At 40.1% G+C, this 10,735-nt stretch overlaps 1 protein-coding gene and 1 pseudogene across 1 annotated transcript in view; both read left to right on the top strand.

The window, feature by feature from the left end:
- Positions 1-10,646, top strand: part of LOC111345637 (uncharacterized) — a 24,917-nt gene extending 14,271 nt beyond the window's left edge. The window contains exons 2-6 of the mRNA XM_088763570.1: positions 1,452-1,729; positions 1,956-2,313; positions 3,847-3,880; positions 7,673-7,799; positions 8,046-10,646. Coding sequence (XP_088619696.1) covers positions 1,452-1,729; positions 1,956-2,096 — 419 coding nt within the window. The 3' untranslated portion in view covers positions 2,097-2,313; positions 3,847-3,880; positions 7,673-7,799; positions 8,046-10,646. The remainder of the gene's footprint in view (positions 1-1,451; positions 1,730-1,955; positions 2,314-3,846; positions 3,881-7,672; positions 7,800-8,045) is intronic.
- Positions 7,935-8,570, top strand: LOC148728777 (putative skeletal organic matrix protein 5 pseudogene; annotated as a pseudogene).
- Positions 10,647-10,735: the final 89 nt, after the last annotated feature.

Raw genomic sequence — 10,735 nt, 5'->3', positions numbered from 1 at the left:
TGCTAAATGATCTTTTACATGAATAAAACGAACTATTGACCTCAAAACATAGCTCTTCAACTGTGGCAGTCATTGTCGTCCACGGAAACAACATGTATGATGGCCGATTACGTGACCTGACAAATTTCCATTTATCACGTGATAAATGATAAATTATAGCGCGATAATTCATTATTTATCTCGCGATAATTTCCATTTATCGTGCGATAATTTCTATTTATCGCGCGATAATCTCCATTTATCGCGCGACAATTTTTCATCTATCGCGCGATAATCTATCATTTATCGCGCGATAAAAAAATGTGTCATGTCCCCTATGGGCCACCGTATGATCGCACTCGATCGCACACGATCGCACACGCTCGCAGAGCTGTGCACATATGATCGCAGACGATCTCTGGCGATCGAGTGTGGTCGCCTGCGATCGTCTGGGATCATATGTGAACCAGGCCGAAGATGGGTGGTTATTGACCAAGATGAAGTCGATGTTCATAAAAGCACAAAATTAGTTCAAGACTAATATCCCGCCATTTTGACTGAAAAAGCTTGGTCATTAGAGGATTAACTATGGCAAAAAAATATTTTGCTTTAAGAAGAATGAAGAATAAATTGTATATTTTCGAACGTTGGGAAAGAAAGCCAACCATATTGACGATTTCTCCTTTTTATATTTAACAAATTCTAAAATCTAGTGATTTGATAGGTTTTACGTATGATGCACGATCCTTCGCAGTAGATAACACTATTTATGCAATAGCGAAAATCAGACCTGAAAAAAATCAGGCCTGTACGGGATTCGAACCACTGACCTCTGCGATACTAGTGCAGCGCTCTACCAATTGAGCTAACAAGCTGATTTCGCTATTGCATAAAATATCTGATTTTCGCTATTGCATAAATAGCGTTATCTACTGTGAAGGATCGTGCATCATACGTATTTAATAAAGCAGTTCAAAATATATGAACTTCATATATTCATTGTATCTGATTTATCATCACGGGTTTATTACGAATCAACTTAACGGCCTGCTCCCAGTTGGCTTCTTAGCTCAATTGGTAGAGCGCTGCACTAGTATCTCAGAGGTCAGTGGTTCGAATCCCGTACAGGCCTGACTTTTTTCAGCTCTGATTTTCGCTATTGCATAAATAGCGTTATCTACTGCGAAGGATCGTGCATCATAGGTATTTAATACCGCAGTTCAAAATATATGAACTTCATATATTCTTTGCACTTGATAGGTTTTCTTTACGTTTATGAAGAAATGTACACAAAATGCAATAGGAAAAACGGTTCTTGCTGAGGAATGACACTGGGGGCCATCTTGCTCGCACAGGTAGCCTGTTAGAATACAGAATTCGCTTCATATTACTCATTGACGCTGCCAGCTATATGATAAATACTATTATCAGTATGTAGCTTATTCACTGAAACTGTACTCTCAATATTGAAGATTTCTCTGAAGCAGACCAATGCCGTCAGTCGAAATTCCGGTCTGAAAGAGCATTTGAAGGCAAACGCTTCATTAACCACGTGGTTCGCATCACTGAGGTCATGGTTATGGAGTTCTGTGAAAACATATGTTTTATGGAGCCCAACTGTGTCAGCATTAATATCGATAAACGACCGGATGGAAATAAAAAGTACAAATGTGAATTGAATAATGTGACTCACGAAGGACACGAAGACGAACTGATAGAAAATGGAGATTATTCTTACCATGCAGCTGAGGTAAGTAGATTATCCACGTATCCTCATCAACAGCGCGTTGAAAAAGATCTATTTTTTACTGTTATAAAATGCACGCCTGTACGTACGGTGACTCCTTATATCTAAGCTTTTGTAAACTCTATTTGTGAATTTTCTACCTCTACAAGTTGGTCAATGGTACATCGTCACCACAGTAGTGATGATTGCATAACTAATAGGTTTACTTCTTTTCCTTTGGATCACGTAGAGCGCTTGCGTAAGAAACTCTTGTAAGAACAACGCCATTTGTCAAAGTGGTTTTACTGACAAAGGATATCGTTGTCTGTGTACAGCTGGATTTAAGGGTCAGACGTGTGATGAAGGTAAATGTTTGTTTCTTCCATTCTAATTGGTAATGAACTACCTCTATGTGTACGCACATAGGCGGAAATGTTATCAATGCCCTTTCTTCTTCATTATTGTATTTTCATTTTGCCTTTGAGATACTGATGAATGTACAACATCTAAGCACAACTGCAGCGCTAATGCTTTGTGCGAGAATAACAAGGGATCGTACAGCTGTACATGCAAACCTGGATATTCTGGCGATGGACATACTTGCAGAGGTGTATTTCATACACTTTAAGTGTATCTTACTTTTAAATTAGAAAGAATGGTATTTTAAAGCAGTGTCATTCCTCCACAGAATGGTCACTATTTGCTGCAACTAATTTGTGCAGTATCTTCTGAGATACTGATGAATGTGTCGTTGGAAGTAGTAGTAGTAGTAGTAGCAGTAGTAGTAGTAGTAGTAGTAGTAGTAGTAGTAGTAGTGGTAGTAGTAGTAGTAGTAGTAGTAGTAGTAGTAGTAGTAGTAGTAGTAGTAGTAGTAGTAGTAGAAGTAGTAGTAGTAGTTACAAATATTTATACAGGGTAGCCCAGTTGAGCGAATAGCTGGTTTAAATGGCGCCCTGTGAAAACCACTTATCCCACCCCAGGGGAGGACATACACCACACAGTAATCTCGCGCGTGGGAAATTAACGTCTCATACCCCTAACCCTGCAGGAGACGGGGCCCACGGTTTATTCGTCCTTATCCGAGAAGACTAGAATTTTTGTCCATTTGTTAATATTATAGAAACAACAACAACAACAACAACAATTTAACATTTATATAGCGCAAACTACTATATAGATAATCAGTCGCGCTTTACAATCAGTTAAGGTGAGATCGGACGTCAGACTTCATCAGGCGCACTATGCAGCCACTTCAGTCCATGTATTGATCTCACCTTCCCTCCCCAATTCACCCTAGATTAGACACTACACAAAGATAAACCACAACACCGGGCACTACGTGCCCGAAAGGTAGCAAATTCTCCTCAGTTATTTTAAGACCATGAGTATTGGTCCGGCCGGGGCTCGAACCCTCGACCATCCGCACAACACAATCCAGCGCTCTAACCAAGTGAGCTAACAATTGCACATGCCTGACTGATTATTGGGGTGATGGAAAGACGTGCATTGGAAAGGGTGACACGCTATGTAAGGTGTACTTTAGCGCTTTTAATCATTTGTAATAAATGAATAAACTTTAATAGCTAACACAATTACTGGTAACCCAGTAGTTTACATTGTGGGCTAATAATTCTAATTGAAAATAACATTTTGAAAAATCGCAACTGGCTGAAGGCAAACCAGTTGGCTATTTACAAGCATGGCGGAGGATTTGAACCCGGAGCTACCGTGAAACAAATCCAGGTAGTGGTTAGGGCGGGACTTGAGCCCGGAAGCGGCGGATTGCGAGTCCGACACGCGGACCACTCGACCACACTGCCCCCCATTGTTTCTAAGCGTGACAAATCATTGTAACTTACAAATAGTTCCTTAAAGCGGGCACTATCCTAATTATCAGAAATTTCGCAGACGTAGGCGAGCGAGACGAATGAGTGGTATGAGTGAGACTTATAGTACAGAAATATACTTTCAGATCTACTGCTATTTACAACAAAGTACCAGTAGTTGGTAAAGCCATTGTACCATCAACTGCCAAAACCATTATTTCGTATGTATCACATTTTTCATTTGTAAAAGAGATTATTCATACCTTAATTTTTTTTTTCTTTTACCTTTGTATTGCAATATGTTTGGGAATTTAGCTTCAACCTGCAAGGGAGTTTATGGTAGTCAAACGTAAGTTGATGTTTAGTGTAAGTTTACATTTCAATGTAATCATGATATCAGATAATTAGCTAATAGACGGAAATAAACAACTTGTAGTAGTAGTAGTAGTAGTAGTAGTAGTAGTAGTAGTAAAACTTTATTTATACACGGTATCAATTCATGTTACATGCTCTTCCACCAAGCCGTGTTCTAAATACAAATTAATTAATTAATTAACCAATAATATATCTAACTAAATTAATTATCTGTGCGAAGATTTAAAACAACTATAAAAACGATTTCATTGCTTATAGCTGCTTATCAATATTAATCAAATACATGACTTAACGGAAGAAGAGTTGGCTGTAGCTTAGCGCTCAAGGGCAGGCTGTTCCATAGAACAGAGCCACGATATTGGAAACCTCGCTTACCTGCTTCAGTACTCGGTCTAGAAACAAAAAGGTTGTAATTTGACTTCCTTAGATTATGCGAGTGAATACTAGATAAAGACTTTAAGAGATTGTCAAATCATACTACTCTAATCTCTCAAGGGTAGACTCGAAAGCATGCATTATCTCGTTTGGTGACCTAGGGGGTCTATACCACGTTCCAACAATAAAGGGTTTTGCCTTAGGTTTAATCACTTTGACACAAAGTAATTCTAAATTCTCATCCAAGCTTTGGATGTTTTCATAGTTAAAAGAGTTCCTGATATAAAGCGCAACTCCTCCGCCATTTCTATTACGGTCCATTCTTTCAAGAAAATTACCGGGTATACTTACGGCAGTATTTGAGAATGAGGAGTCTAAACGCGTTTCATTTATAGCTAATATATCAACTGATTTAGAGATCATATAGATTCTTAGGTCGTCAATATATTTCGGTAGACTAACAAAATTGAGCGCTGCGATCTTGACACCTCTAGTATATGATATCCCAAAGGTGACATTCTTCGTCGCAGGCTCTTTCAGTGACAATTTGTGATGATTTACGACTGTTGTTGACTGTGAGAGACTCGGTAGGCAATAGATATTGAGAAATAGTTGGAACTGGGATAGAAGACACAGGATGACCCCGGCTGGATTGATCACGAGCTTTAGGTCGGCGTGAGAATCAAGCTGACCTGTGAGCGCCAGAGCTAAGACACTTGACAAAATTATTAAACATGATATTATTACCTCTCTCGTAAAGGTGTAGCTCACTCCTATTTAGACGGTTACTGGTAATGTTATTGTGCTGAACAAGTTGCCAGCCGTTTTGAGCACAAAACTTGCGAAGCTTCTTGTTGGTAGCTTTTACGGATTCATTCGAAACATCGTCCGATATAGACACCACTTCAGATAGAATGACTTGAGCACTTGATTCATTTTCAATTTTCCTCGCTAAGTCTACGATGTGATCAGTGACTATGTTGGGATCTCGATCCTTCAGATCGTTCTTTCCTATATGTAGGATGATTCTGGCGGGATTTTTTACTATGGTTCATTTAAGATAGTGATTCATATCCCCACAGATTGGCTCCCGAGAATGATTTAACTACAACCCAGTGGCCAACTTTTTTGCCAAGTTTCCAACCATGAATTTCTTTGATCATTGAGTCGCCAATAACCACGGTAGTAGATTTAATTCTCTCGCTGTTGGAGGATGCAGGTTTCGGTAAGACGTCGCATCTGTTGTTTAGGGATGGTTGATCAGAGTGTACAGAAATCTGATCATGAAGAGGCTCAAAGCGATTTTGAGTTGCGATGACTGGGATCTTCTGACCCGCTGGCCGTGAATTTAGTCTTGGACGCTAAATGGTTTCGGCAGAATTTAACTCAGTTTGATCGGCATTGGAGCTTAGAGCACGTATTTCCTTTGTCAGCACTTGAAGGGCAGTTATATATGAGTCGCGTTCCTCGGTAACTCTCTTAAGCTTTGTTGTTTCTTCAAATAGTCGCTCTTTCATTGCAGAGATTTTGATTTCTTTTTTGGAAGATGTTGATGAGCTGGACATCATTTAAATCAGCTTCTCGTGGTTTCTCGATGGGGCCAATCTTCTCATGGATCAATGTAATCTGCGACCATACTTTGCCAGTTTCTCTTTTAAAATCAGGTGCCGAGACCTGTTGATCGCCGGGTGATATTTGCCGAACAGAACCTTCGCTCCGTTTAGAATCCGGGCAGGGAATTGGAGGTTCTTCGTCATTAGCAGTGAAGTCGCCCGCTTCGCCATTAGACACATTAGGGACCTTAAGATACTGGACGCGGCTGCCTTAAAGAACGCGGTCACGTCCGAGAGGGCATGAGTCGTGACCGCCACCTTTGGGCGGGAAATACGAGCCTTAAGATTTGAGTGGTGGAAGCGGTCGCCGAAACACATAAAAACAAAGACATTCAGTCAGAGAATAACTGCTGGAATCAGGCACTTTTGCTGCTTTAACGTCGTTTAAGAAGACCCGAGAGCTTTTAACAGGCTCTTATTTGGCCGACATCATTTCTGAAGAAGAATTCGTGCTCCTCTATGACTGCAGCTTTTCAAAAAACTTAGAATTACAGTATGAAGAGTACGAAAGACTTGACCTCGAAGAAAGATGGCGCAAAATAATATATATAATGCAAAATCATTTTCTAAAGCGGTCCTAAATTGCCACTGATTAATTTTACACAATAGAAATGAAGGTTAAATTGAAAAATAAAGCAATACTGTCTGAGGAAATTACCCAGATTTACCTGCTTTTGGAATTCCTTTCTGAAGACTTGACGCTCACACAAAAACCCTCTATATGCTGGGTAAATCTGAATTATGAAAACAAAAATGAACCAGACAGTTTAGGAAACTATTTCTTTTATAGTAATGTTTGAAAATTTTATGCAAAAGTAGTTAATGTAAGGGAAGAATTCGGAAAAATGACTCACCTTTTTGAGAGGCCGCCAAAATAAACTTCGTCACCGCCGCAACTGAGGTGGTGGCCGTCAAGTGGCGTGACATTTATGCAAATTAAAATTGAGACCTTGCGAATTTACTTCCGGTTGACGTCGTCCTAGGCCGCGTCCAGGGTATCTTAAGTTCCCTATTGTTAGCTTTAGTAGCCTTCAAAATAGACTGCAGTCGAGTCTTTACATTTTGGTCATCAGATCCCTGGACTTGAAGTGTACTAGTCTTATAAAGTTCAGAACCAAAGAGCTCGTCTTAATCTTCTGTGCTCTCTCGTTCCTGGTAATCGAGCACGCAGCCGAGACGATACTCAAATATTTAAAACTGAAAGACTGAAGCTCCTCAGATGATCATGACCACGTAAAAGTAGACTTCTTCGGATTATTGTCAAGTTTCTCTATCAAAAAGGGCTGAAAGTCCGGATTTACCTCCTGCTCTGCAAGAATTTCGGCGGAGAGAGAATTATCCAGACCGCACTCCATCGTTGTCAGTAGTGATTGTTACTTTTAATACCAGTTTCTAATTTTGAACAACTGTTTTTTTTGTTTTGTTATCCTTTTCCGTCAATTTTCGCAAAGGTCATGTTAATCAAACAAAATTATTTTTTCTTTATCAATCCCCTGTCACTAGTGTAGTTTGATATTACAGGTAAGAAAGTTGCCAAAAAAGATTGTTTTATTTTTTTGTCACCCTCGTTTTCAAGAGCTGTGAAGAATTAAATTTTCCATAATCAGAATCAAGAGTTTCGTCTATTTTGGCAGAACTTCAAAATTCAAGACTGTGCGTAATTACTACACGGGTTTTCGAGAAACGGCCTTTCTTGGGTTTAGTTTAGTGTTTAAATCTTTTGCTTTGAGAGGTAATGAGCGACGAGTACTTTCAGAGTAATCAATCACTCTTTGCAGGTCAACCATGAGTAACCTGGTGACATTAAACATCGATTGAAAACCAGTGACCGTTCGTTGTTACGAAGAAATCAGTGGATGCGGTGATGGGGGATGGACGCCGGTCATGAAAATCGATGGCAACAAGGTTTCATTTTCTTATTTTTTAATGCCTGTTACTGTCTTACATAACGTCTTGTTCGTTACTATGTACAACAGCCTTTTCATCGTATAAATCAATTCCCGGTACCATCCAAAGTGAGAAGTAAACAGCATACAGCTTATGGATCAAGTATGTCTGTTCTATTTGATTAGAATATTTTTAAGTTTATTTACTTATTCCTTTATGAATTCATTTATTTATTTATTTGCCCAAGCAATTATTCTTTTTCAGAATACCTTTCATTATGACTCACATCATTGGACTCATAAGAACGAATACAACTCTCCCAACGGACAAACTGGGTTTGACAACAAAGAAACTAAGCTGCCGACTTTCTGGAACACGCCTTTCTCTAAGATATGCCTTGGTATGAAAATTGGCCACCACACCAACTTCATTGCCATCAACAAGCAGGCCGACTCTCTGCACTCACTGATCGCTGATGGGAAATATCGCAACACGTCACTGGGTCGAGACACTTGGAAGGCACTTATTGGTTCAAGGGGCTCCCTGCAGCCCCAATGTAACAGGGAAGGCTTTAATACTGTGTCTGAAAGAAGTGATCATTCTAGAGCAAGAATCAGAATACTTGGTAACAATGAAAATGAGTGCAGAAGTTGTGATTCCAGAATTAGGTTCGGTACTGCGGGGAAACCTAATAAGGCTATCACGTGTGGAAATGCAGCCTCCAGGCAGTATGAGTCGGACAATGGAGAAGCAAAAATCAGAGCAATGGGGTACATCTTGGTGCAGTAAAAAGGTACCACCCGGGAAAGATACCACAAAGCAATAAAAAAATGTTACATTGATGGAACTTTAAACTCCCGTCACTCATTACTACAGCTGTACATGAGTCAGTTATTAATTAATGGCTGATTCATCAATTCAATCCACTTGAAGGACTCAATAAGCACAATTTCTTCAAATGATCCAAACAACTCAAATGACATGAATTGCCTCAAATGACCAAATCATGGTCAATATTCTGTGGAGCCCAGGTTCAAAGACGCTCCGTCCGCGGATTTGGACCCCCAACAAAACTTAGTGAAAATATCGTCCTGAGCGAAAGAGCTGAGGGTTAAGGTCTAGGGTTTAGGGTTAGGACTACATGATACAAACGACGCTTAAAGGAGAGTTTGATAGGTCGTTCAATTCTGCGAAGGGGTGTTTATATCCGCCAGCGGACTTGGACCGGGGGTTTAAATCCGCCACCTGTGACACCGGAAACGAGCTATACATTAGCGTTTCCCTGGAGCAAGAAAACAGTCGACGAAGATCGTGTTTTCTTGACGTTAACCATTAGTAATTCTGTGTGAAAACGCTCTGAAAATGCAGCGCTCTTGTTTTTATGAAAACTACAAAAAGCTGCAGGAAAACAATGCAAGCTGTTTACGAGTGTTTCCACAGAGCACGAAAACAAGAGACGAACACCAAATCTTTATTGCTTAATCACGATAATGAGTAATTCTGGGAGAACGGCATCGTTCGTGTGCTCGAGAAAATTAGAAAAAGACTTCCGTTTGAACAAGCTATATTAGAACTAGCAGAGTCGCGCAATCAAATTCATTATACGTAAGCGTGCTCAAAATCCCGATAGTGCACGCTGATAGCGTCAGCAAATCCGACTTCGCCAGAAATTTTTTTTTTCGCGCGAGCGGCCATTGTTAGTGCGGGGAAAAATAATACATTTCGCGACAATAATGGATACAAACAGAAACTCGGCCTGCTAGTCCGAAAACGAAGACAATGTTTCGACCTTTTCCCATGGGTTAGAGTTCTTAAATGAGGCAGAAAAAGAGAAAAACAAAGGAAAAGGAGACTCGGCATCAGCGCCGTCACGATTCGCTTCAACTGATATTGTTGTCCGTTTTTCGCGTCGCATTTGATGTACATTTCCACCGGCTATGTTCTAAAACAATTGGTTCATGCTTTCAGCTGTGCACTATCGAGTTATGGAGCACTTGGGAAGTTTGGAGAGCACTCAAGAAGCTAGAGTTGCCCTCGGCTATCGCCTCGGGCAACTCTTACGCTTCTTTCGTACTCTCCAAACTTCCCGCGTGCTCCATAACTCGATAGTGCACGCTAAAGCATGAACCAATTGTTAACTCTAGCGTTTCCACGGAGCTGGAAAAAAATCGACGAAGATCGTGTTCTCATGCTATTAGTAATTCTCTAGGAATACGCTTGAAAAATGCAGCGATCGCGCGCTCGAGAAAACTATAGAAAAATGTTCAGGAGAGGAAGGTATCATTAGCATTTTCGTGGAGCAGGAAAAAATAATCGACAAACTCCTTGTTTTTATGGCATTTTCCGTTCGCAATTCTGCAGGAAAACGCTTGACTAATGCAGCGTTCGCGCGCTCGGGAAAATCATAGAATAACGCTTAGGAAAATAAGCTAGATACTAGCGTTTTCGTGGAGCACGAAAACAATCGACAAACATCATGTTATTATGGCATTCGAAGTTGGTTATTCTGTGGGAAAACGCTTGGAAAATACTGCGTTCGCACGCACGGGAAAACTGTAGCAAAACGTTCAGGAGAACAGGCTATTCTTTGGTATTTTCCTAGTGTTGGATAACTTGCGATGAACTTCGTGTTTTTCCTGCGTTTTACTGATGGCGAGCAGTGAATTTGCCGTATGTTTTCAGATATCGGAAAACGTTGGTTTAATGTTGAATTTATCAGTCATTCCCCATTTTGGAAACTTAACGGTGAACGACGTTTTTTTCCCGTGTAAAGAAATACCATACGTCTCATAGATTGAAGAATTTAGTTATCAAATGATTTGAAACTTGGTCCTTTTCCTTATAATAAAACAGAGGGAAAAATTACTGAATGCTGATTGGTCAATGAAGAGGGGTTATTTTTCTTAATTTTGCTTGAGAAGAGGGCAAAATTACTAGCTCATGATTGGTACTCA

This window comes from Stylophora pistillata, chromosome 6, assembly GCF_964205215.1.
Source record: "Stylophora pistillata chromosome 6, jaStyPist1.2, whole genome shotgun sequence".
NCBI lineage: Eukaryota > Metazoa > Cnidaria > Anthozoa > Scleractinia > Pocilloporidae > Stylophora > Stylophora pistillata.
Note: the sequence above shows the minus strand (reverse complement) of the source record. Positions and strands in the feature narration are given on the sequence as shown.